Source organism: Mauremys mutica, chromosome 15, assembly GCF_020497125.1.
Source record: "Mauremys mutica isolate MM-2020 ecotype Southern chromosome 15, ASM2049712v1, whole genome shotgun sequence".
Classification (NCBI taxonomy): domain Eukaryota; kingdom Metazoa; phylum Chordata; order Testudines; family Geoemydidae; genus Mauremys; species Mauremys mutica.
The window spans coordinates 27,047,181-27,074,731 of NC_059086.1; the positions used below are offsets into that span (position 1 = coordinate 27,047,181).

The window sequence follows — 27,551 nt, forward strand, 5'->3', positions numbered from 1 at the left end:
ATTCTTGGCTGGGCTCCAAATGCCTGAAGGGTCAAAAACATTTTCCTGGGTGTTTCAGGGTGTATGTCATCAATTTACACCCTTCCCTCCACCCCCCGAAGGAAAAGGGGAAAAAAATCGTTTCTCGCCTTTTTTCAATGTCATCCTATGTCTATTGCATGCTGCTGGTAGACGGGGTGCTGCAGCGCTAAAATGCAGCATCCTCTCCCCTCCCCTCCCCGGTGGCAGATGGTACAGTACAGAAGGACTGATAGCCGTCCTCATCGTCATCCTGAGAGTGCTCCTGGCTGGCCTCGGTGAGGTTGGCCGGAGGCGCCTGGGTAAAAATAGGAACTCCTGGTCATTCCCAGCAGATGGTATAGAACGGCTGGTAACCGTCCTCATCATAGCAACTGGGGGCTGAGCTCCATCAGCCCCCCCTTTCATGTCTAAAGAAAAGATTCTGTACTGCCTGGACTATCATAGCAGCTGGGGCTGGGCTCCTCTCCCCCCCGCCCCTTTAATGGCCTGCCTGGACTATCATAGCAGCTGGAGGCTGCCTCCCCCTCATTTTATCTCACTAAAAACTCTGTTTCTTATTCCTGCATTCTTTATTACTTCATTACACAAATAGGGGGACACTGCCACGGTAGCCCAGGAGGGTTGGGGGAGGAGGGAAGCAACAGGTGGGGTTGTTACAGGTGCACCCCCTAGAATGGCATGCAGCTCATCATTTCTGCGGGATCTCTGGGGCTCTGACACGGAGCAGCTGTGCTTTCTGGTTCTCTAGTACACTTGCCCCATATTCTAGGCAGGACTGACTCTGTTTTTAGACAAAACATAGGAAGGGAATGACCCGGGGAGTCATTCCCATTTTTGCCTATGCGCCCCCGGCGGGGAGCACCCATGATAGCAGCAGACAGTACAGAACGACTGATAACAGTCATCTCATCACCAATTTACAATGGCACGGCAGACGGTGCAATATGACTGGTAACCGTCTCTGCTACCTTGCAAAGGCAAATGAATGCTGCTGTATAGCAGTGCAGTACCGCGTCTGTCAGCAGCATCTAGTACACATACAGTGACAAAAGGCAAAACGGGCTCCATGATTGCCATGCTATGGCGTCTGCCAGGGCAATCCAGGGAAAAAGGCAACCCACGAAATGATTGTCTGCCATTGCTTTCCCGGAGGAAGGATTGAGTGATGACATTTACCCAGAATCACCCGCGACACTGTTTTTCCATTGGGATCTCAACCCAGAATTCCAATGGGCAGGGGAGACTGCGGGAACTATGGGATAGCTACGGGATAGCTACCCACAGTGCAACACTCCGGAAATCGACGCTAGCCTCGGTACATGGACGCACATCGCCAAATTAATGTGCTTAGTGTGGCCGCATGCACTCGACTTTATACAATCTGTTTTACAAAACCGGTTTATGTAAAATCAGAATAATCCTGTAGTGTAGACATATCCTCAGTAGGAGGCACCAGGGACTGTGCCTCTGTGACAGGCAATCTAGCCCCTCTGCGCCCACCACTGACCAGCTGTGTCGCTGCTGTCTTCCCTGCTCTGCCTCACTGGCCCTAGCTGCATCCCAGTCCTTTTGTCCCTCCCCAGCTGCACCCAGTAAATATGTCTAATGTCTGCCATGGTGCATTATTAAATCCCCTTCACCTGGCTGACTTCCTGCTCCCTTGTCTCAACTAACACCACTGATGATGCATTTACTGCTTACTACTTAATTAATTGGGCACCTTCCTTGAATAGCCAGCTATTTATTCATCTCCCACCTTTGTCTTCTGCTCCTGCCCTGATCACTACTCTGATATCACTTCTATTTACTCCCATTTCAGAAGCTGTCTTGTTGCTCAGCTGCCTTTTATCACAACTACCAATTCAGTTGTACTTATGGGAGGTTTTGATCACACTACATACACCCTGATCCTGAGAAGGAGCTCCATGTGAACAGGCTCCTTTGGAGTTCAGTGCTGGAATGGAGCCTCAGTATTTAACTCACTGATATACCTCATTTGCTGCTGTTCTGATTTATTTATATGATTTCCTATTCACCTGATTATGAATTTAATGACTGTCAGTTCAGTCATTAGCATGGTGTACTTAACTCCTTCCCTAGTCACTTGTCTTACCTACAGAACTGTCCCTTAATTGGTAATCATAGACTTCAAGGTCAGAAGGGACCATTATGATCACCCCGATCGAATTGGCCCTGTCAGCACTGGTTCTCCACTTGTGAGGTAACTCCCTTCCCTTCATGTGTCATTATATAATGCCTGCATTTGTAATTTTCACTCCATGCATCTGAAGAAGTGGTGTTTTACCCCCGAAAGCTTATGCCCAAATAAATCTGTTAGTCTTTAAGGTGCCACCAGACTCGTTGTTGTTTTTGAGGATACAGACTAACCTGGCTACCCTCTGATAAATCAAGATTGGATGTCTTTCTGAAAGACACATTTTAACCAGCTTGATGGAGGAATTCACTGGGTGAATGCTATAGCCTGTGTTATGGAAGAGGTCAGACTAGGTGATCATAAAAGTCCTTTCTGGTCTTAAAGAACTGTGTCATTCACACTGTTGTAGCTTCCTTTGCCTGAGTGTTGTGACTTGCACTATTCCCATGCTATATGGATGAATACAGGAATATCTATGAGACTGGGTAAGTCATTAACCTGCTTGACCTCTGCTTCTCAATGGTCATTATGGAGTAAAAGCAACCACCAAAGCCCCTATAGATGCTGCTTATTTTCCTAACTTCTTCTCTAAGGCTTTGTCTAGACAGGACTTTCATCAGTAAAACTTTTGTTGTTCGGGGAGTGGAACATACACCCAAACGACAAAAGTTTTACCAGTGAAAATGAATAGTGCTTTGTTGGCGGGAGAGCGACTACACTGTGCACCTTTTAACAGTATGGCTGGAGCAGCACAGCTGTATCACCAAAAGATGTGTAGTGTAGACATAGCCCAAAGCTACTGTGAGGCATGTAACCCATCATCTTGTTACTTAGTGCTCCTGACGCTGTGTAGACAGACCCTTTTCCACGGGATCTGCATTTGAGTGCCAACACCACAAGAAATCAGTAGATGAAAACATACAAGGAGAGGATTGGAGCTGAGGAAACATCATTTATTTTGAATCCTGAACAACTTTTTCCTAGGCTGGTTCCAATAAAGCCAGAGTTTGCAAACATTTCAAGTCACTGAAAGTGGGAAAATTCAGGGTCTCTCCTAATCTTAGATTGTAATTAATTTTTCCATTAACTGAAAAATTTGTAAAAGTTTTAAATGAATCCGGGAAGGAAGCACTGGGCCTAATGATACCAAATAATCAAACCCACATTAAAACACAGGCTGTAACTGGTTCAGGATCAAGTATTTGGGGAGAGGGTGCAGTAAGAGAAGGGATTGTGGTCATGTTCAGCACAACATGAATTGCCAAAAAATATGCTCTGAAAATAAAATAAAGGCCAAAGGAACAAGGTAGCTTTTCTGTCTGGGCCAATGAGCTGCAGGAAGCCTGAAAGCACCTCCCATGCAAGTTACAGCATTGCTTCCTTTGCAGAAATATGGTCCACAATCCTAGAAGTGTAGGATTAAAATACCACGCAGAACTACTAAATGGCTCCCATGAGAAGAGTCTATGGAAGGAGCGACTCCACCAAGGAGAGATCCTAAATCTGCTGGGAAGTTCCAAACAGTCCTCAGACACCAACAGTCTGATCCTACCCAAAGGCCACATCTATACCTCAAATCACTTAGGCAGGGGATTCTGAGAATCCCGACAGGAATAAAATCTATTCTTAGCTTCCAGGGGAGGCTGGTCCTGGTCCTCCTCTGACTCCCACTGGTGTAAGTCAGGAGTAACTCCACTGAAGTCAAGAGAGTGACAGTGTAAAACTGCTGTAAGAGGACGATCAGGTCTGGAATCTAAAAGATTTTTAACTGACTCTGTTGTGCAAGGTTCTGTAGCCATCTCTCAGGTGGATGCTGGGGCCTCCTCAACCCATGGGACAAACCCTTTCTCTACCTCCTCCTGCTCACAGCCCTAGCAAGTCCCAGGGGAATCCCAAACACCTAAAGAAACCTCCCTTACCCAAAGGCAGAGAGCCCTAAGTAGGCTCCATCCCAGCCACAGAGGAAGCCAGAGCAGGGAACAAAATGAGTTCACACAGATGCAGAGAAGAGACAAGCTACCCCTGACTGGTAAAACACAAGTAAGGGACTAATTGCTGCTGGGGGATTTCTGGCACTGGACAACTCTTCAGAGAAAGTCCTTCCTCATTTCCCAGTGGTGGTTAAAACCCCTGGTTCTGGGAGGGGATGGTGGGAGTCAGGGGCAAGGGTCGATGTCTCTCAAACTCTGTAGTAGTGGTTCCTGTTCCTCAGTTCCACATTATTATACACATATGTCTGGAGCAAAGTCCATATCTGGCAAGGTCTCACTTGTCTAGCCGAATTCTCTGGTAGGCTCTAGCTAGAAATCAGTCTGGGTGGCACTCGATCTGCAAGGAGGCTCTGTCCCTTGGGATCTGCCATCGTGATGCTGCTGATTCTCTGGCAGTACATCAGAGGCGCTCTCTCCCCAAAGCCTTCCCCAGGGTCACTCCCCCATGTGGATTTTCTTGTGTTTAATGAGGTTTGATGGGTGCGTGTACCCTTTTTCACACACGTCGCAGACGTAGGGTCTTTCTCCAGTGTGGGTTCTCTGGTGTAGGGTGAGTGCGGAGACCTGGCTAAAGCTCCTCCCACACTCAGTGCAGGGATAGGGCCGCTCACCAGTGTGCACCCGCAGGTGCTTATTCAGATCCGACCTATTGCTGAACCTTTTCCCGCACTCAGCACAGGGAAAGGGCCGCTCGCCCGTGTGTACCCGCAGGTGTTTGTTGAGATCTGAGCTCTGGCTGAACCCCTTCCCACACTCAGGGCAGGTGAAGGGGCGCTCACCCGTGTGCATTCGCAGGTGCCTACTCAGTTCGCAGGGGTGATTGAATCCTTTCCTGCATTCAGGGCAGGAATAGCGCCTCTCGGCAGCATGCAACCTCTGGTGATCGCTGAGATCTGAGGGGCAGCTGAACCTCTTCCCACACTCACCACAGGGATGGTGTCTCTCCCCCATGTGGATTTGGTGATGCGCAGCAAGTGTGGCCAGATGCCGGAAGCTCTTCCCGCATTCCCCGCAGGAATGGGGGCTTTCCCCGGTGTGGGATCTTTGGTGTTTAGAAAGCTCTGACCGATGCTTGAACCTCTCCCCACATTCAGCGCAGGGATGGGATCTTTCCCTCCTGTGGACTCTCCCATGGGCCAAGAGTTCCTGCTTTTCATGGAAGCTTTCCTTACAGTCTATACATTTATGGGGTTTCTCTTGGCTATTAAGATCTCCCATGGTCCCAGGTCTGCCCTGTGAAAGTGGCTGGGGAAGTCTGAATCTGTTCTCACACTCCCCTAAGGGGTCTGACCCATTCCTGACTTGGTTCCTCTTCTGCTTCTCGCAGGCTTCTTCCTGCTCAGGACTCTGGCAAGCAGTCTCTCCTGATCCCCCTTGTAACATGTCAGGAGGCTCCAGGTTTTCAGGCCCTTCCTCATGAAGCTGTATCTCGGCTTTGCTCAGGATCCTGGCACCTGCTGAGTGGAAAGAGAATCCAGGGATGATTTAATCTCTCACATTTCCAGTAGAGGTTGTGCCCTGGCAGGCTCACATCCATGATAACTGGAGATACGTCCAGAAAGAGCCCCACACTCACCCAGGAAAAAAATGGAGACCAAGAGGAGCTACAGAGGGGCACAATCCATAGCCCCAAAATCTGATCACCTTCTCCCCGGCGTCATAATTTTCTCACAACTGTGAGGGGTTCAGCTCCCGCTCGGCTCTCAACTGTGTCAGGCCGGAAATCTCTTCCTTTCCTCCCAGTTCCCTCCTTTTCTTGGCTCATGTCCCTTTGTCTCTTCTCTCATGCAGAAATCCCCTCACCTCTCTCCCTCTCCCTCATTTCTGGCACACGTGTGCACTCTCCCCACTTGCTCTCTACTTCGCTCACCTGCCGCCAGTACATTTGGTCGGCACATTAATTCTTCTGGAAATCTCCCCTTTGGTCATGAGTCTGACCTCCCCCCAAAAATCATAAGTTTAAAAAAAAAGAAAAGAAAAACCTCTAATGATCTGTAAGCCCGTGTGAGGTTCTGAACTGCATTCTGGTTTTGCATTCTTTAGCAGGAGCTGCCTAGCCCCACTGTGTGTGAGATCATTTCAGGGTCAAAATTCCAAGTGAAGCACACAATCAGAATGCAGCCTCACCACTGAGGGCTCCAAGGGGGACTCCACCTAACCCCTTAACCCCTAGAATGGTGGAGCCGCTGGCCAATGCTTCTCCACTCTCCTCCCTTATCCCTGACCTATTTATCTCCCGTCAACACCTCCTTATCAACCCCACCAAGTCTCCTCTTCCCACTCACATTACCCCCCTCTGCCTCCAACACTCCTGTCCCCCATTTCCCTCCCTATCACTTTATAGCATCTTACCCCTCACATTTTCCCTTGCACTTGAAAGATGTTCCCAAGCCCTCTCTTGCCTCTCTTCAGTTTCCTCCTGCACCTCAATCTCCTGCCCCACCTTCCTCCCTCTCCTTCTGCACCCCATATACCCTACATCCCTGTCTCTCTCCCTGTACCCCCATTCATCCCTCCTGTCCCTCATATCTACTTGCACATCTTCAGCCTCCCTTCTGATCCCTGTATTCCCCTGTCACCTAATGGCTTCCAGTTCAGCCTCCGAACAGAGGCAGCCATCTTCCCTGAGAACAGTCTGGCTCCAGTCTCCATGTCCACTAGGGGCAACCTCACTTCCATGTGCAAAAGCTATAGGGAAATGGCCAGCTTGAGGGAGGCCATCTTGTCCTCAGCTCACTGAAAGTAATGAGAGAGGACACATGGCCCTGTGAGAAAATGTGGGAGTTTGCTGGGAGATCATGGGCACATCCCCCCGACCGACCTGTGTAGCTCCCTAAATACCCCAATAGACAGGCCGCTCCCTGCACATCCCCCCATCTCCCTAAGCCCCCCCACAGACAGCTCCCTCCCTGCACATCCCCCACATCCCTAACTCCCCCCCCCGACAGATCCCTCCCTGCACATCCCCCCACATCCCTAACTCCCCCCCCGACAGATCCCTCCCTGCACATCCCCCAACCTGTAATCCCGTCCCCATAAACTCCCCAATAGACAGGCCTCTCCCTGGCACATTTCCCCACCTCCACCTGTGACCCCAGCCACCCCAACTCACTCACCCACATGTCCCAAACATATTGAGACGGGTTCGCCTGCAGTACACAGCAGCGGTTTCCCACAACACACCTACTAATCAGCGCACACGTGCTTCCTGCTTGCAAACTGCAGCCTCCATCCAGCGCAGGGCTCATCCCACCTCTGCGTGACAGGGACTGGCCGCGATCGCTGTCAGTCAAGGGAGGGGGGGCTGCTTTATCCCACCCCTGAGCTCCCCCCTTGTAGCTGCCCACTGCTGCTTCGGGGCTGAGCCGGTGTCTGTGCAGGGAGGGTAAAGGTGGAGGGGGAGACCTGTTCTCCCTGCCCCCTTCGGGAGGCGCGCGGCACTCAGCGGGGATCCCGGAGCAGGGACTAGGAGAGGGGACTGTGGGAGCGGAAGACAGTAAAATCTCATTCCCGGTCACGTGAGTAATGGAAACAGAAGGGAGGTAAAACCTACAGAATCATAAATTCAGTGACGTCACCCTCTGAAGCACCCTTAGGGGGGCCTGGTTTTGACCCAGCCTTTCGCTCAAGCACTCCTACACCAGGCTGTGAGATAAAGCAGCAGCCTTGTACTCCGCTTGCTTACTGGCCTACTTGCTGGTGCTGAAGTCAGGGCAATCACTGCCCAGATAAAGTTGTTAGTCTCTAGGGTCCAGAAGGACTCCTTGTTGTTTTTCTGATACAGACTAACACAGCTACCACTCTGAAACCTGCACCCCGTAAGAAAAAGTACAGGTCACATGGCATTATTTTTTCAGGTTTGGGCTCAGCCCTAAAACTCCCATGTACTTCAGGACAAAATGCTTTTCTGTTTTTTAAAAAAAAACACAAACAAACATTTAGCAGCTGCAAACAGCATCTTCATGTTACTGTTGCTGTCAGCCCTTTCTTCTGCATTTGGTAGAGCCAGATCTTGTGCAGCTTTTAAGGAAATGCACTGATTCATTTCTGTGGCTAGGATTGCTAAAAACTATGTTTGTACTATGGATTCAATAAGTGCTTGAAAAACCTTTCCTGCTGCATTTGTTCTGCTGCAGTCTCATTCAAAGCACATATTTCTCTCTACTTCTGCATTGGCCATGGCCATCACTTTCCCATCCATTAGAGTCTGTACTAGATGATTTATGAGTCTCACAAGTCGGAGTAATAAAATCAGTATTTGTTTCTGTTGCTTTTACCTTTCGACCCAATGCATTATATACATTCACTGTGATACTCAACGCTGTATGCGTGGGCATCTTTTGAGTTACTGCACCCACTTAATTATACTTTCCATGCAATTTTTTTTCTAAGTGTGACTCTTTATACAGTGTCTGACCTGCCTCATGTTGACACTATGCTTAATGGGTGCCTTTGGGCTTTGGATTGCCCTCAGAAGAACCAAGGGTTCTTCTCAAAACATGCTCTGCTGCGACCTAGTAGAAGGTGAGTCTTACCCACAGCTGGCATAGCCCAGCATCTTCAAGGTTTGTCTTAAGCCTGATTTACTTCCCTTCAGCCTTGCCAAATTCAGTTTATGGATGCATTTCTGTACTCCTTGGGGAATTCTGCACCAAAAATTAAAAATTCTGCACAAAATATTTTAGAATTCTGCAAATTTTTATTTGTCAAAGTATCACAATATAATCACACCAGTTTCAATTATTTTGGTAATTTATTTCCAAGTACCCATCGGCAATAATCTGTAATAATGACAATGAAAAAGATTCAGGAGATGTTTTCAGACAAATTGATTCCTTACTAGATATATAAATACAGAACTTTGAGCAATTCATTTAAACTACAATACAGAGTTGTATTTCACACCCGCCTCAGAAGCAGTGCAAAGGCTTGGGGAGTCGGGGATAATGGAGGAGCTGAGGGAGAGGGAAGGAGCCTAGGAATGAACCTGAAGGGTTATTGGGCGTGGGTGGGAGAAATATGGAATGGACTTTTTTGGGGGGAGGGGGGAATTGTTAGGGAGCCTCAGCCATGCACAGAATCATAGAATATCGGGGTTGGAAGGGACCTCAGGAGGTCATCTAGTCCAACCCCCTGCTCAAAGCAGGACCAATTCCCAATTAAATCATCCCAGCCAGGGCTTTGTCAAGCCTGACCTTAAAAACCTCTAAGGAAGGAGATTCCACCACTTCCCTAGGTAACCCATTCCAGTGCTTCACCACCCTCCTATTGAAAAAGTTTTTCCTAAAATCCAACCTAAACCTCCCCCACTGCAACTTGAGACTCCTTGTTCTGTCATCTGGTACCACTGAGAACAGTCTAGATCCATCCTCTTTGGAACCCCATTTCAGGTAGTTGAAAGCAGCTATTAAATCCCCCCTCATTCTTTTCTTCTGCAGACTAAACAATCCCAGTTCCCTCAGCCTCTCCTCATAAGTCATGTTCTCCAGCCCCCTAATCATTTTTGTTGCCCTCTGCTGGACTCTTTTGAATTTTTCCACATCCTCCTTGCAGTGTGGGGCCCAAAGCTGGACACAGTACTCCAAATGAGGCCTCACCAATGTTGAATAGAGGGGAATGATCACGTCCCTCGATCTTCTGGCAATGCCCCTACTTATACAACCCAAAATGCCATTAGCCTTCTTCGTAACAAGGGCACACTGCTGACTCATATCCACCTTCCCATCCACTGTAACCCCTAGGTCCTTTTCTGCAGAACTGCTTCCTAGCCATTCAGTCCTTAGACTGTAACAGTGAATGGGATTCTTCCATCCTAAGTGCAGGACTCTGCTCTAGTCCTTGTTGAACCTCATCAGGTTTCTTTTGGCCCAGTCCTCTAATATGTCTAGGTCCCTCTGTATCCTATCCCTACCCTCCAGCGTATATACCACTCCTCCCAGTTTAGTGTCATCTACAAACTTGCTGAGGGTGCAGTCCACGCCATCCTCCAGATCATTAATGAAGATATTGAACAAAACCAGCCCCAGGACGTCCCTTGGGGTACTCCACTTGAAACCGGCTGCCAACTAGACATGGAGCCGTTGATCACTACCCGTTGAGCCCGATGATCTAGCCAGCTTTCTATCCACCTTATAATCCATTCATCCAGCCCATGCAGACCCTGACTGACCCCTAGCTTTTCTAATTCAGTCAGTCACATCTGCCCAGTCTCCATGTATCCCACCACTCCCACTCAGACCCCCTCTCCCCCATCCCCATGTGTCTCTGTGCCTCCACTCAGCCACCACCCTTCCCCAATGTGTTCTGCACCCCCTTCCCCTGTCCCCATGTGGCCCTGTGCCTCCATCCCCATTCAGCCCCTGCCCCAATCTGTCCTCCACCACTAGCCCTTATGAACCCCAGTCTGTGACTTCCTCCAGCAGCCCTATGTGCCCCACGCTGCCTGTCCCCCCATATCCCTTCTGTTCTGGCCGCACCAGCAGGGCACTGCTGTCAGGAAGGCAGCCACTTTCCTATCACAGCTGGAGAGGGCCTCAGAACAACTGCTCTGTTCTGACACCACGGCAGCCCCTGGTGGGCTAAAGGTGTAACTGCAGCAACTTTTCGGCTGAAGTTATTTTCTGCAGGGGGAAAAAAAAATTGTGTGTGGCATATCACACATAGAGTGGCACAGATTTTCCCCAGGAGTAACTTACAGCATGTACGGTGCCACCGAGTAATGTGTTTAACCGGGTCCTCCACAGTGGTACTGTCCAAATATTCAGCTATTAGCTGGTACTCTTTGTTTCCCCATTGATGCCTAAAAATGATCAAGACCAAAGTAAAAAACAAGGATTTTGTAATAAATTACTTTGGGATTGTAATTATGTTTGGTAATGTATGTTATGTAACTATGTGCATACCCAGTTTGCAGATTGATTTTAGTAATTTTTGGCTGGATGCTGACATAGAATATCAGGGTTGGACGTTAAAAATTCTGAGTGTGACCCTCACCCTTTTCCAGCCCAAGATCCCCTTTTCAGCTCCTTCTGAGATCTCAAACATCCATCACTGTGATGAGAGACACTAAACAACGGTTCAAATTAGCCCCTGGGACAGTGCACAACTTCATCCCACAGAAAGTGATGCCTGGATGAGCTGGGGATGATTCATTACAGTATTGGAAGATCTTGACACAGGGACGGAATTGAAGAGGAAAGGGAAAAAAAGCCTATTGTGGTCTCACTCATCTCAGTAGCTACCCAGCAATCTTGGACTGAATGACAACAGGCCACATCTGAGCAATGTGAGGGGATTGCTGGGAAACGTTCCCCTTGGATCCTCCGATAATGTCCCTTTGATTCTCAGGAAGGGTCTGAGGGTGAATGAGAATGAGGAGAAGAATTTCCACTATCGCCTGGAACAGGAAGAAAAACCAAACCCAACCAGCCTCTCTGCCGAGAAGACTGCCAGAGTCTGAGTCCCCTAAACCCTTCCCCCAAAAGGAGGAGGGGCTCATTCTGCCTCAGCGATCCACTCATACCGTGTTGGATAGTTTTCAACACCCTCTCCTCTCTGGGTTTTTGCAATCTCAGGCAGGAAACAAGTTCAGGAAGTGGAAACCCATGCTCAGTTAACTCAATACTACAATCTGAGATAGGGAATATTTACTTCACAGGGGATGGCAGGGGTTACAGACTGCCAGGTGCTTAGATACTATAAAATTATTGTTTATTATTTAGCACCAAGGAGTCCCAGTCATGGATCAGGTGCCCATTGTGATGGGTGCTCTATAAACACAGAGCAAAAAGACAGTCCCTGCCCCAGAGAATTTACAATCTACTGATCTAGCTACATTGTTCATGAGTGTGAAAAATCCACACCCCTGAGTGACATAGTTAAGCCAACCTAACCCACAGTGTAGACAGTGCTAGGTTGATGGAAGAATTCTTCCAGGGAGCTAGCTACTACCTTTCATAAAGGGCCAGAATAAATAGAAGCTGGAGTAAGGGGTCTGTAGCTGGGAGAGGACAAAGAGACATGAGCATAGGTGCATGCAGAGAAGGGAGATGGGCTGAGATGGCAAGCTGTTTTTATTATTATTTCAGTGCCTAGAGGATTCAGTCAGGGCTCCACTGTGACAGACACTGTACCAACAAGTGATGCAAATGTAGTTCCCACCTCAGTTCAGAATCTAGGATCATGAAAAGATGCAAACGGATAAACAGGGATGGGGAGCTAGGTAACAATAAGGATGGGTGTGTTTGCAAAATTTAGTCAACCTGATCATAGTAATTATAGATGGCCATCAGTCAAGTGGCAGTGATTGGCATAGGCAAAGTTAGGTTTTAAGGGGGGATTTACAATAAGATACTGTGGGTGTCTTTACGAAATTGAACCTCAGCAGTGGGCTGTGACATTTTCCCCATTCATTGGGGTCAGCTTGGGAAAAAGTGTGAAGGTGCTTGTGGGAAAAGCAGACAACATGGTAGGGTCTAAGGAAAAGATTTGAAGGCAAAAAGGAAGGGTCTGCAAAAGGGGAAAGGAATATGGAGCTTCCACGTTGATCCCTCCACAGCTCTCCTGGGACCCATAATTTTGCTTGGTTGACTGTTGAGCTCCTGCTGGGGGTATTTCCAGTGGGGAGGGATTGGAAGCTGCCTCAATCACACCCACTGCTGGGAAATAGGAGTGCTCTCCTCTTGCAACAACACATTAAATAACCCTGGATTCTCTTTTCCACCCAGTAGTGATATTATTCGGAGTGCAATGGAGTAACAACCTGATGAGGAAGGGCCTGAAAAATTGGAGCCATGCAGAAAGATAGGAGGATTGTGAGAACGTGTTTCCCAGGTCTTGAAAAGAGAGATGCCTGCAAGCGAGTGAAGGTCATTGAGGCAGAAGAGAAAACCCCCCAGGAATGAGTAAGGTAACCCTAGGGAATGTGAGAGAGGACTGAGGAATCTGCCAGAGCTCCGTGCACTGGGGAAGCCTGGGACCATAAGGGTATGTCTACACTGCAAGCAGACACCTGCTGCTGGCCCGTGCCAGCTGACCAGGGCTCCCAGGGTTCGGGCTAAGAAGCTGTTTAATTGCAGTGTAGTTGTTTGGGCTCAGGCTGGAGCCTGAACTCTGGGACCCTCCCATCTCGCAGGGTCCTAGAACTACTTTTTTTGTGTCAGGAAAGACAAAGCCAGAGAGAGAGAAACCACGTTGTGCAGAAAAAGAGTGGAAAACGCCTCATCCCCTCACACTGCACCCACACAAGAGAGAAATCCTATTCCTGGTCTGACTGTGGAAGAAGTTTTAGCCAGCTACTAGTCCATTTTACTAAGCACCAGTGAACCCACACAGGAGAGAGACCCCATCCCTGTGGTAAATGCAGGAAAAGAGAATCTGCCCTCCTCCAAAACCATAGAAAAGGAGAAACTCTTCTTTCTGTAGAGTTCACTCCAATCATGTACATATAATTAATTACATATAACCCCTCCCACACCTCTGACATTACAAGAAGGTTATTTAGATTGCACAGTCAAGCATTCAAAGGTCAGGAAATGCCAGCATTTAGACTGCTCATGTAACATTACTTTTGCCCACTTGTGTCTATGAGTTAGGGGGAAAAGAACATTTTTTCAAAGGCACATTAGGAGTTGGTCATACCATCAACCTGTGCAAGTCCAGCCACATTGTCAACCCACAGCTCCCCATGCGACTCTGGCCACACTATACACCAATAGCACTTTCCAGGAAGAGTATTCCTGAATCTCACCATTGTCAGTGAGAAGAGACCCAGGCCCAGACTCTTGGGGTCCGATACCAGGCCTGAGAGTCAGGAACAGTTTTCTTCCTGTCAGAATTCCCAGATTCCCAACATTAGAGTGTGGACTCCAAGGAGTAAACATGGCCTTTCCTCCATTGCTATGATGACTTCAGGTTAGGAGCCATCTAACCAAGATCAGAAAAAACTAAAATCCAAACCCTTCACACCATGATATAAAATGGTTGTATTGCAAATATAAGAAGTTTAAACCATTACAAATATAATAAGCTTACACCATTACACATGGGCCTCCTTCAGGAATCCAAATCAGAACTTCTCTCCAATGGCATCTAGTTGAGTTGCACGTTAGAACTCAGCTGCCAGCATTTCACAGTAACTGTTACAGTCCTGTAGCAGACAGCAAAATCCTGATTGCTTACACTGTTTATATCAACCCCCCGACATTTATCCAAAATAAAGTCAGGGCCCTTAACTTGCATAATTCTATATTCAAATCATACTTGCTTTACCCACCCTTCCATGAATTAATTTAATGTCTGCCATTCTATTTGAATAATTGGGTCTCTACTATATACCACACATTGTCTTCAGATTTACCTCTCTGTCTGACTCTCAATTTTTTTTCATCTGCCTTTCCATCTTTCTAAAGAACTGGGCACAAGACTGTGGAGTCAGGACTCCTGGGTTCTAATCCAAGCTAACACTGCCTCATTCTGTGACCCAGAAAGTCACATCACCACATTAAGCCTCAGCTCCCACTCCTGTAAAATGAAAGTAGTATTTCTGCACGTGCACAAATTTCTGTCTCTCTTTCTCAACCTTGCTTTTCCTTTAGATGCATTTTTTTGCCTCTCTTGGTCTTTTTGTTTTTCTCTTGATTCATGCTTTTCCAAAACCCCTCATTTCAATCACTTTCTTTTAACATACCTTCTCTCTATATTTTTACCTCTGTATCAGACTTCTAGACTATTTTCTCTCCCTGTCACCACCGGGACTTAGCCCTAGGGCGGCGATCTCAGCAGAAAGACCATGGACTGCACAGACCATGAAGACTGAATTTCTCTCTCCCTTGCCAATGGAGTCTCTCATCAAAACAAGGCTGAGAGCCTGAGACATATTGGCATGGGTTGGGCAGTGGTGTGGGTCAGTCACTGCTGTAACGGTTTTGGGGTTAAAAGGAAGGGATTCAATCACCATGACTCAGTGTAACACTTTTCACTACCATAATGTCAAAGCCAAATGAAAACTAAGCCTTTCCTTCTAGCCAGAATTGCAGCACGAGGTGCCTATGGACAGGGCAGAGTTTGTGGTAAAGGGCATGGAAGAAGTGAAGTATTACAGAGCTATAGACCAATAGCCAGAAGTCACAGTTCATGAGTCATGCTCAATGCCCAGCAAGGATCAAAAAGGCTAGCAATATGTTAGGAACCATTAGGACAGGGTTACAACATAAGACACAAAATATCATAATGCCACTATATAAATCCATAGTGCACCCACCCCTTGAATTCTGTCCAGGTCTGGTTGCCCCAGCTCAAAAAAGTGGAACTGGAAAAGGTCCAGAGAAGGGCAACAAGGATGATCAAGGGTATGGAAAAACTTCCATATGAGGAGAAAGTAAAGATATTAGGGCTATTCATCTAAAAAAAGAGAGGACTAAGAGGGGGGGAGGGATATGATAGAGGTCAATAAAATCATAAATGGTGTGGAAAAGTGAATATAGAAGTATCATCTACCCTTTCATTCAAGAAACAAAACCCAGGGGTCACCTGATTAAATGAATAGGCAGCAGGTTTAATACAAACAGAAGTACTTTTTTCACACAATGCACATCTAACGTGGAACTCATTGCCATGGGGTGATGTGATGGCCAAAAGTATAACTGGGATCAAAAAAGAACTAGATACATTCCTGGAGGACAGGTCCATCAATGGCTATTAGCCATTTTGCTCAGGGATGAAACTCCATGCTCGGGGTGACCCTAAATCTCTGAGTACCAGAATGGGAGTGGAAGACAGCAGTCAATTCCTCCAAAATTGCTTTGTTCTATATACTTCCCCTGAAGTTCTGGTACAGGCCACTGTCAGAAACAGGGTACTGGGCAAGATAGACCTTTAGTCTGACCCAGGGTAGCAGCTCTTACATTCTTATGAGTAAGGCTAAGTTTATGTTACAGAGGTCATGGAAGTCACAGAAGCTGTGACTTCCAGAGACCTCTATTTCATTTTCTGCTTCAGCCCCTGGGGCCCCAGGACTGGAGCTGGCAGCCATCAGGGCCCCAACAGGGTTCCAGCCAGGGGCAACAGCCTCCTCAGGGTCCCCCTGCAGGTTTCTGGGGACAGCCTCCTCAGGGGGCCCTCCTCTTGGTTTCAGCAACGGGTGACAACCTTGCATGGGGGTGGCCAGGGACCCCGCAACTCCCAGCCACCATGGTGTTGGGGGAAACCATGGAGCCGCAGCAGCAAAAGTCAGACAGGCCATAGCTTCCGCGATTTTTTGTTTGTTGCCCGTGACCTGTCCATGACTTTTACTAAAAATCACCATGGCAAAATCTTAGCCTTAGTGATAAGTAACAGCTTGCTTTGACAGGGTATAAGTCTTGTGGATAGGGGGGAAGCAATAGATGTCATATCTTGACTTTAGTAAGGCTTTTGATACTGTTTTGCATGACCTCATAAACAAACTAGGAAAATACAATCAGGGGTTTTCACAAGAAATTTTTTGTTGGCCTCAGAGTGTGGCCACCAACTCTTGCTGGTGGCCACACTGACAATTTTTCCTAAAATACTTTAGGAAAAACTAATAAATATGCACATATACATGTCCAAATCATTGTATTCTATTTATGCAGGGTTTTTTTTTTTCAGACGTCACTATTCATTACTGGACCTAAACGGAATAGAAACACAGTTAAGGTACTTTGCATGTTCTTGTCTTTTTGTTGTTGTTTCTTTTGCTTTTTTCATTGCTTTTTTTTAAGGACTTGCTAGCTAGTAAGTCTGCTACTGTGAAAAGTGAGATTTGTGTGTTTGTTAATATCACTTTTCACAGCAGACTTACTCAGCCGTGGCAACTCCTGGGACAAATTAAGCCTTGGATGGGAAATGAGGACAAATGCAAAGTACTCCACTTAAGGAACAATAGGTAGCCTTTAGAAGGCAGAGATAGCTCAGTGGTTTGAGCATTGGCCTGCGAAATCCAGTGTTGTGAGTTCAATTATTGAGGGGGCCATTTAGGGATCTGTGGGGGAGATTGCAGCTTGCCTTGTGCAGGAGGTTAGACTAGATGATTATAATGGTCCCTTCTGACCTGAAAAATATATGAGTTGCCCACAAAAAAATGGGGAAAAATTACTGCCTAGGAAGGAGTACTGCAGCAAAACTGCTGTGGATCACAAGATAAACATCAGTCAACAACGTAACACTTTTGCAAAAAAAGCTAATATTCTGGGATGTATTAGCAGGAGTATTGTAAGCAATACAAAAAGAGTAATTCTTCTGCTACTCTGCACTGATTAGGCTTCAACTAGAATATTGTGTCCTATTCTGGGCACCAGATTTCAGGAAATATGTGAAGAAATTCCAGAGAAGAGTAACAAAAAATATATTCAGGTCTAGAAAACATGACCTATGAGATAAGATTGAAAAAATTGGATTTGTTTAGTATGGAGAAGAGAGACTGAGAGGGGACATGATAGCAGTTTTCAAGTACATAAAAGGTTGCTATTAGGAGAGGAAGAAAAATTATTCTTCTTAGGACAAGAAGCAATGGGCTTAAATTGCACCACGGGCAGTTTAGGTTGGACGTTAGGAAAAACTTCCTGTCAGGGTGGTTAAGCACTGGGATAAATGGCCTAGGCAGGTTGTGGAATCTCCATTATTGGAGACTTTTAAAAGCAGATTAGACAAACACTAGATGACCTTTCAAGGTTCCTTCCAGTTCTAGGATTCTCCCCATGGCTTTGGCTCCCTGCAGTGGGCTGTGGCCTAGGCATGTGGGTGGGGGGCTCTCCAGGGCCATGGGTGGCAAGTTTGTAAAAATTTTGGTGGTGCCCAGAACCCGTCCCCCAATTCCGCCCCTCAAACTCCGCCCCAACCTGCCTAAGGCTCTGGGAGGGGGCTCAGCGGGGGAGGTCTGGGGTGCAGATCCTGGGCTGGGGATTAGGGTGCAGGAGAGGTGCAGGCTTTGGGATGGAGTTTGGGTGCTGGGTGCAGGCTCTGGGCTGGGGCAGGGGGTGGGTGTGCAGGAGGGGGTGAAGGGTGCAGGCTTTGGGGCGGAGTTTGGGGTTGGGAAGGGGTGTGTGGGAAGGGGGAGGGAGTTTGGGGATAGGAGGGAGTGCAGAGTGAGGGCTGTGGGGCTGAGGATGAGGGGTACATGATGCAGGAGGGGGCTCAGGGCTAGGGAAGAGGGTTGGGCTGTGGGGTGAGGGCTGTGGATGAGGGGTTCATGATGCAGGAGGGGGCTCAGGGCTAGGGCAGGGGTTTGGGGTGTGGGGTGAGGGCTGTGGGGCTGAGGATGAGGGGTTCATGATGTGAGGGGGCTCAGGGCTGGGGCAGAGGATTAGTGTGCGAGGGGATGAGGGTTCTGGCTGGGGATGAAGGGTTCATGCTGTGGGGGGAGGCTCAGGACTGGGGCAGAGGATTAGGGTGCAGAGGGATGAGGATTGGGGCTGAGGATGAGGGGTTCATACTGCAGGGGCGCTCAGGGCTGGGGCTGAGGATTAGGGTGCGGGGGGATGAGGGCTCCGGCTGGGGCTGAGGATTAGGGTGTGGGGGGGATGAGGGCTCTGGCTGGGGATGAGGGTTTGGGGCATTGGAGAGGCTCAGGGTAAGGGCAGCCTGCCTTGCCATTAGTGAATGGCAGGCACTAGGACTCTGCGGCAGCAGACAGCAGTTCTGCTGGGAGCCCTCCGGCAGCACAGAGCAGGCAAGGGAGAGGCACGTACTTACGCGACGCGGCGGAGGGGGGACACACGCGCGGGGGGTGGTGGTGGCAGGCAGGGGCTGAGACCTGCTCCAGGCAGGGTTGCGGCGGCGGGGGGAGACCTGCGGGGGCCAGGGCCCGATCCAGGCAGGGCCGGGGGAGAGACCCAGCTCCAACTATTGCTGAAGCAGGGCACCCGGCCCTGAATATTCCTGGAGCCCGGGCACCGCACAAATATATAACCTGCCGCCTATGCCAGGGCCTGTGGGGCTGATATCATTATTAGCTCCATCCCACTAACGTTGGGTGCCCCCCAGAGGTGTAATGAGGGGCCACCCCCAGGACAGGGAGCTGCAGCCACCTCAGTCCCCCCACCATGGCATGGCACTTGCTCTGACCCCGCTCCAACCAACCACCATGGAAGCTTCCAGCTCTGAAAGGGGCTGGCTCCTGTTTCTCGGGTTAGGGTTCTTCTGGGGCAGCGGCTCCTCACTGCCATGGGGCCTTGAGCATTCCCAGCCTGTTGCAGTCACTGTATTGTGTCTCCCCCAGCACACACCAGTGCAGTTGATCACCCTACAATTAAAAATACAGTGTGGTCACAGCTCAAGCACACACAAGCAATCCTACAATAACAAACCAGAGTGACTGCAGCCCCAGCACTCACAAACAGCTCTCCAATAACAAAACAATAGGAGTGATGCCCCAGTGCTCATGAAGAAACCCTACAATACCAAATCATTATGCATTATGCAGTCCCACCACTTAAAAACAATCCTACAATAACAATTCAACACGTAAACTGTCCCAGCACTCATGGATGAACCTACCCAATTGAATCACACAGTCACAACCCTACAACAACAAACTGGCTTGTCTATTCACAAATAACCCTACAATAACACACAAGTAAATGCAGCCCTGGGGGCTCATGAGTAACTTTGCAATAATACAGAAAGAGAAGCATCGAAAATGGATGAAACTCCAGACCTTGGGGCAGCCACTCTGGCTTTGAGATTCACCTGGCAGCCTGTAGGGCTCTCTGCCATCCCAGCTCCCACTTGCTTCCCCTGGTCTTGGTCACTCAGGGGCCTGTCATGTCCCCTGTCCTATTGGGATCCAGGAAGTGGGTGGGCACAAGCCCACCCACCGCTAAAGGACCCACCCCCAGCCTAAGGGGAGGTCCACAGGTCTGGGAAACCAAGTGATTCCAGGGGACAAATAAGGAAAGAACAGGGATGGGAGTGGGGTCAAAGGGTCAAACAGAGCGAACCCGATGAGGACACTGAGAAAAGAACCCCGGACAGCGCCCACTGCTCCTCCAAGGCATCAAGGGAGCCAGTAGACGCTGCCCAGAGGAACTCTGCCCGGATGTGTGAACAGACGGAGGAGCGGAAGTAGGTCCCACAGCCACAGGAGACCCCGTCCGCCAACCTCCTCTCCCTGGTTTTATAGACGGCCAGTTTGGCCAGGGCTAGGAGGAGGTTGACTAGGAGGTCCCATGACTTTGTGGGGCCACGGGTAGTTAGTGCATAAAGGAACAAATGAGGTGAAAAGTGCAACCAGAAACGCAAAAGTATATCTGAAAGGAGCCGGAATAGGGGCTGCAACCTGGCGCACTCCAGGTAAACGTGCGCCAGGGTCTCCCTCATGCCACAGAAGGGGTAAGGTGCCCAGGATGGAGGTGAAGCATGCCAAGTACATGTCCCTGCTCACGGCCCCATGAAGTAGCCACCAGCTGATGTTCCTAGTGAGGCAAATAGAAAGGAGCACAAACACTGCCAACTTAAGTGCAAGAGTGTAATAAGAAAAGCCAAAGAGGAGTTTGAAGAACGGCTAGCCAAAAACTCCAAAGGTAATAACAAAATGTTTTTTAAGTACATCAGAAGCAGGAAGCCTGCTAAACAACCAGTGGGGCCCCTTAATGATCAAAATACAAAAGGAGCGCTTAAAGACGATAAAGTCATTGCGGAGAAACTAAATGGATTCTTTGCTTCAGTCTTCATGGCTGAGGATGTTAGGGAGATTCCCAAACCTGAGCTGGCTTTTGTAGGTGACAAATCTGAGGAACTGTCACAGATTGAAGTATCAGTAGAGGAGGTTTTGGAATTAATTGATAAACTCAACATTAACAAGTCACCTGGACCAGATGGCATTCACCCAAGAGTTCTGAAAGAACTCAAATGTGAAGTTGCGGAACTATTAACTAAGGTTTGTAACCTGTCTTTTAAATCGGCTTCGGTACCCAATGACTGGAAGTTAGCTAATGTAACGCCAATATTTAAAAAGGGCTCTAGGGGTGATCCTGGCAATTACAGACCGGTAAGTCTAACGTCGGTACCGGGCAAATTAGTTGAAACAATAGTAAAGAATAAAATTGTCAGACACATAGAAAAACATAAACTCTTGAGCAATAGTCAACATGGTTTCTGTAAAGGGAAATCGTGTCTTACTAATCTATTAGAGTTCTTTGAAGGGGTCAACAAACATGTGGACAAGGGGGATCCGGTGGACATAGTGTACTTAGATTTCCAGAAAGCCTTTGAGAAGGTCCCTCACCAAAGGCTCTTATGTAAATTAAGCTGTCATGGGATAAAAGGAAAGGTCCGTTCATGGATCGAGAACTGGTTAAAGGACAGGGAACAAAGGGTAGGAATTAATGGTAAATTCTCAGAATGGAGAGGGGTAACTAGTGGTGTTCCCCAAGGGTCAGTCCTGGGACCAATCCTATTCAATTTATTCATAAATGATCTGGAGAAAGGGGTAAACAGTGAGGTGGCAAAGTTTGCAGATGATACTAAACTACTCAAGATAGTTAAGACCAAAGCAGATTGTGAAGAACTTCAAAAAGATCTCACAAAACTAAGTAATTGGGCAACAAAATGGCAAATGAAATTTAATGTGGATAAATGTAAAGTAATGCACATTGGAAAAAATAACCCCAACTATACATACAACATGATGGGGGCTAATTTAGCTACAACGAGTTAGGAAAAAGATCTTGGAGTTATCGTGGATAGTTCTCTGAAGATGTCCACGCAGTGTGCAGAGGCGGTCAAAAAAGCAAACAGGATGTTAGGAATCATTAAAAAGGGGATAGAGAATAAGACTGAGAGTATATTATTGCCCTTATATAAATCCATGGTACGCCCACATCTCGAATACTGTGTACAGCTGTGGTCTCCTCACCTCAAAGAAGATATTCTAGCACTAGAAAAGGTTCAGAAAAGAGCAACTAAAATGATTAGGGGTTTAGAGAGGGTCCCATATGAGGAAAGATTAAAGAGGCTAGGACTCTTCAGTTTGGAAAAGAGAATCATAGAATCATAGAATTCAAGATCAGAAGGGACCATTATGATCATCTAGTCTGACCTCCTGCAAGATGCAGGCCACATTAGCCGATCTACCCACTCTTTTAGCAAGCGACCCCTGCCCCATGCTTCGGAGGAAGGCGAAAAACCTCCAGGGACACTGCCAATCTGCCCTGGAGGAAAATTCCTTCCCGACCCCAAATATGGCGGTCAGCTGAACCCCGAGCATGCGGGCAAGACTCTCCAGCCATACCCTCTGAAAGAGGTTAAGAATATCATATCATTGACCCAATTTGACCCAATTAAGTACCAGTTTGGCACTTAATTGACCTATTGACTAAGCCCGTTATCCTATTATACCATCTCCTCCATAAACTTATCTAGCTTAATCTTAAAGTCATGGAGGTCCTTCGCCCCTACTGTTTCCCTCGGTAGGCTGTTCCAGTATTGCACTCCCCTGATGGTTAGAAACCTTCGTCTAATTTCAAGCCTAAATTTCCTGACTGACAATTTATATCCGTTTGTCCTCGTGTCTACATTAGCACTGAGCTGAAATAATTCCTCTCCTTCCCTGGTATTTATCCCTCTGATATATTTAAAGAGTGCAATCATATCTCCCCTTATCCTTCTTTTGGTTAAGGAAAACAAACCGAGCTCCTCAAGTCTCCTGTCATACGACAGGCCTTCCATTCCTCGGATCATTCTAGTGGCCCTTCTTTGTACCCGTTCCAGTTTTAACTCATCCTTCTTAAACATGGGAGACCAAAACTGCACACAATACTCCAAATGAGGTCTCACCAACGCCTTATATAACGGGACTAGCACTTCCTTATCCCTACTAGAAATACCCCGCCTAATGCAACCCAAGACCGCATTAGCTTTTTTAACGGCCACATCACATTGCCTACTCATAGTCATCCTACGATCAACCAGGACTCCCAGGTCCTTCTCCTCCTCCGTTACTTCCAACTGGTGCGTCCCTAGCTTATAACTAAAATTCTTGTTAGTCATTCCTAAATGCATAACCTTACACTTCTCACTATTGAATTTCATCCTGTTACTAATACTCCAGTTTACAAGGTCATCCAAATCTCCCTGGAGGATTTCCCGATCCTTCTCCGAATTGGCAATACCTCCCAACTTGGTGTCGTCCGCAAACTTTATCAGCCCACTCCTACTCTTGGTTCCCAGGTCAGCAATAAATAGATTGAATAAAATAGGACCCAAAACCGAACCTTGAGGAACTCCACTGGTAACCCCCCTCCAACCCGACAGTTCCCCTTTCAGTACTACCCTCTGCAGTCTCCCCTTTAACCAACTCCTTATCCACCTCTGGATTTTCATTTCGATCCCCATCTTTTCCAATTTAACCAATAATTCCTCATGCGGTACCGTATCAAACGCCTTACTGAAATCCAGATATATTAGATCCACCGCATTTCCCTTGTCTAAAAAATCTGTTACTTTCTCAAAGAAGGAGATCAGATTGGTTTGGCACGATCTACCTTTCGTAAATCCATGCTGTAATCTATCCCAGTTGTCATCGGCCTCCTGCTCCTTAACCACTCTCTCTTTCAAAATTTTTTCCATTACTTTGCATACTACAGATGTTAAACTAACAGGCCTGTAGTTACCCGGGTCACTTTTTTTCCCCTTCTTGAATATAGGAACTACATTAGCTAATCTCCAGTCCAACGGTACAATCCCCGAATTTAGAGATTTATTAAAAATCATCGCTAACGGGCTAGCAATATCACTCGCCAATTCCCTTAATATTCTAGGATGAAGATTATCCGGGCCCCCCGATTTACTTCCGTTAAGCTGTTCAAGTTTGGCCTCCACCTCAGATACCGTAATGTCTACCCCCATATCTTCATTCCCATCGGTCCCTCTATCACTATTCCTTAGCCCTTCATTAGCCTCATTAAAGACCGTGGCAAAATATTCATTCAGATATTGTGCCATTCCAAGATTATCCCTAATCTCCACTCTGTTTAAAGTTTTAAGCGGTCCCACTTCTTCCTTCTTGGTTTTCTTCCTATTTATATGGCTAAAAAACCTTTTGCTATTGGTTTTAATCCCCTTCGCTAGGTCCATCTCCACCCGTCGCTTTGCCTTTCTCACTGCATCCCTACACCCTCTGACCTCAATAAGGTAGGTTTCTTTGCTGATCCCTCCCATTTTCCACTCCCGGTACGCTTTCTGTTTTTTCTTAATGACCCCTCTAAGACGCTTGGTCATCCAGCTCGGTCTAAAACTGCTACCTACGAGCCGTTTTCCCTTTCTCGGGATACATGCCTCTGACAACTCCTGCAATTTCAACCTAAAGTAACCCCAGGCGTCATCTACCTTTAGATTCCTAAATATGTTGGTCCAGTCCACTTCCCTAACTAGTCGTCTTAATTTAGTAAAGTTAGCCCTTTTGAAATCGTAAACCCTAGTCTCAGATGCAATATTGATTATCCTCTCATTAATTTTGAAACGAATTAGCTCGTGATCACTCGAGCCAAGGTTGTCCCCTACAACTATTTCCTCAACAAGATCCTCATTACTCACCAAAATCAGATCTAAAATGGCATCCCCCCTCGTCGGTTCAGCAACCACTTGATGGAGGAATTCATCAGCTATCACGTCTAGGAAAAGCTGAGCCCTATTGTTATTACTAGCATTTGTTTCCCAATCTATATCTGGGAAGTTAAAGTCTCCCATGATCAAGCAGTTCCTATTAGTGTTTACCTCCTTAAAAACATTAAAGAGCTCTCTATCCGTCTCCAAGCTAGATCCTGGCGGTCTATAGCACACCCCAATCACTATCCCGGGTGAGGCTCTGGTAGTTTTCTTCCCTAATGTGACCATTGCCCACACAGACTCCGTATTAACCATTGCATTGCTAGTTATTTCATTACATTTCACCTCATTATTGATATACAATGCTACTCCCCCACCTTTACCTTTGCATCGGCCTTTTCTAAACAGCACATACCCTTCCATACCTGTACTCCAGTCATGGCTATCGTTCCACCATGTTTCGGTTATTCCTACGATATCCGGTTTCAATTCTCGGACCAGGAGCTCCAGTTCCTCCATTTTATTACCTAAGCTTCTCGCATTGGTGAACAAACATCCTACCTTTTGCTGTTGGGCTCCTCTCACTCTTCTCACCCCGCTCGGTAGGGACACAGTACTACCAGTATGACCTGTCGATCTAGTATCTGTCCCCCCCCTCTTCCTTACACCTAACCGTCCCCCTCTGGCTATATCTGTTGTTATCTTCTTGTTCCCACTCCCAATGTATAAATTTGGCGTGGAGTGCACCAGGGCCTCTCCCAACCGTCTCCCCCCAGTGTCTAGTTTAAAGCTCTTTTAATCAGATGAGCCAGCCTCCCTCCTAGAAGTCTACTTCCTTCCCTACTTAGGTGGAGCCCATCCCGTGAGAACAGTTGTCTGTCCCCAAAAGCCTCCCAGTGCCCATACATCCCAAAGCCCTCCTTGTAACACCACTCTCTCAGCCAACTATTAATCGTCAGGATTCTCTCACCCCTTTGGCGCCCTTCCCTAGGGACAGGTAGGATCCCACTAAAGATCACCTGAGCCTCAATTTCCTTAAGCGTCTTACCCAACCTGGCATAGTCTCCCTTGATCCTGTCTAGCGAGAATCTAGCAGTATCATTCGTTCCCACATGAAGGATGACCAAAGGGTTCTTACCTGCTCCTCTTAGGATCCTTTTCAACCTCAGGTCCACATCCCGTATTTTAGCGCCCGGTAGACAGCACACCCTTCTGTTCTCCGGATCGGCCCTGGTCACTGGCCTGTCCAACCTTCTCAGTATGGAGTCCCCAATCACGTAGACCTGCCTTTGCCTGGGGACAGTGCGGTCCTCTAACCTATCCCCCGTTCCCCCTGGTTGCAAGCTCCTTCCATTCCTATCTTCCCTTGTGGTTCCCCTTAAGCCATCCTGTAATCTCCCCTGACCCAAACTTGGTGTTGCCTCCATAGACTCCTCCCCTCTATCTATGGGACTGGCCGCTCGTCTCTTTTTCCTTGGCCTCCCACCATCAGCTACCATATTCTTTACCCCTTCCTCATTCTCCAAACCTTCAAACCTGTTCCTTAGCTCAATTTCCCCCTCACTGGCTCTCCTTTTCCTTGGCCTGCTTCTCACAGTCACATGCTTCCACCGCCCATCCTCCTCGTCTGGTGGTCCCCCCTCACTGGCCTTAGCCCCTGCTCCCACCTGTGCCCCTGGGCGTTCCCCTTCAGTTACTGCCTGCCATTGCTCCATCAGCTGCTCGAACCCCCTTCTATTCTCTATCAGGGTTTCTACCTGCAGCTCTAGGCCCTGGATCTTTTCCTCCAGCAGCGCTATTAGGCGACACATAGTACTGCTCTGGGTCCCCCACTAGAACCAGGTACATACCGCAGCTGCTGCATGCTCTCATCCTCGGTGTGTCCTCTGCTGCTTGGCTCATGGCTGCTGCTGTCCCGGCCTCGCTCGGTGCTTGTACCTAGGGAAACACAGGGGACACGGCGCGGCCCCCTTCCTCCTCCCCCTGCTAACTCCCACGCAAACTCCCCTGTTAGCAGCTCTGTTTGCTGCCTCCTGTGCCGCTGCCTGGCTGGGCGGCCGCTTTTATAGGCCCCTCCTAGCCTGGCTCCACCCCCTAATCAGGTGAAGACTGAGGGGGGACATGATAGAGGTATATAAAATCATGAGTGATGTTGAGAAAGTGGATAAGGAAATGTTATTTACTTATTCCCATAATACAAGAACTAGGGGTCACCAAATGAAATTAATAGGCAGCAGGTTTAAAACAAATAAAAGGAAGTTCTTCTTCACGCAGCGCACAGTCAACTTGTGGAACTCCTTACCTGAGGAGGTTGTGAAGGCTAGGACTATAACAATGTTTAAAAGAGGATTGGATAAATTCATGGTGGCTAAGTCCATAAATGGCTATTAGCCAGAATGGGTAAAGAATGGTGTCCCTAGCCTCTGTTCGTCAGAGGATGGAGATGGATGGCAGGAGAGAGATCACTTGATCATTGCCTGTTAGGTTCACTCCCTCAGGGGCACCTGGCATTGGCCACTGTCGGTAGACAGATACTGGGCTAGATGGACCTTTGGTCTGACCCGGTACGGCCTTTCTTATGTTCTTATGTTCTTATGTTCCTGGTGGGTCTCGGGACCAGGGTGGAATATGGGCTGGCCCACCGGGGCTCCTAACCCTCTAGAGGTGATAGGAGGTCCTGCCACTTTGTATGGGGGTGGGATGTGAGGGTGAGGAAGTGATATGATACTGGAAATATTAAAAATCAGTTTTCCAAAGATGACCTCATGAAGCACTGCCAAGACCTACATTTAGCGCTCAGTACTGATAACGTTGCTGACATT

General features: G+C 47.8%; 1 protein-coding gene across 7 annotated transcripts; it reads right to left on the reverse strand.

Moving 5' to 3' along the window:
- Window positions 1–2,908: 2,908 nt before the first annotated feature.
- LOC123350051 (oocyte zinc finger protein XlCOF19-like) lies at window positions 2,909–7,673 on the reverse strand. 7 transcript variants are annotated; one of them, XM_044988386.1, is made up of 2 exons: window positions 7,288–7,673; window positions 2,909–5,621 (listed from the first exon to the last, which is right to left on the reverse strand). In XM_044988386.1, the coding sequence occupies exons 1-2, from the start codon at window positions 7,298–7,300 to the stop codon at window positions 4,603–4,605; spliced, it is 1,032 nt and encodes a 343-aa protein (XP_044844321.1). In that variant the 5' UTR covers window positions 7,301–7,673; the 3' UTR covers window positions 2,909–4,602. The 7 variants fall into 7 exon arrangements, with proteins under 7 accessions (XP_044844321.1, XP_044844319.1, XP_044844326.1 ...); XM_044988384.1 differs by having other exon boundaries at window positions 2,910–5,624; XM_044988391.1 differs by having other exon boundaries at window positions 2,911–5,621; window positions 7,351–7,673.
- Window positions 7,674–27,551: the final 19,878 nt, after the last annotated feature.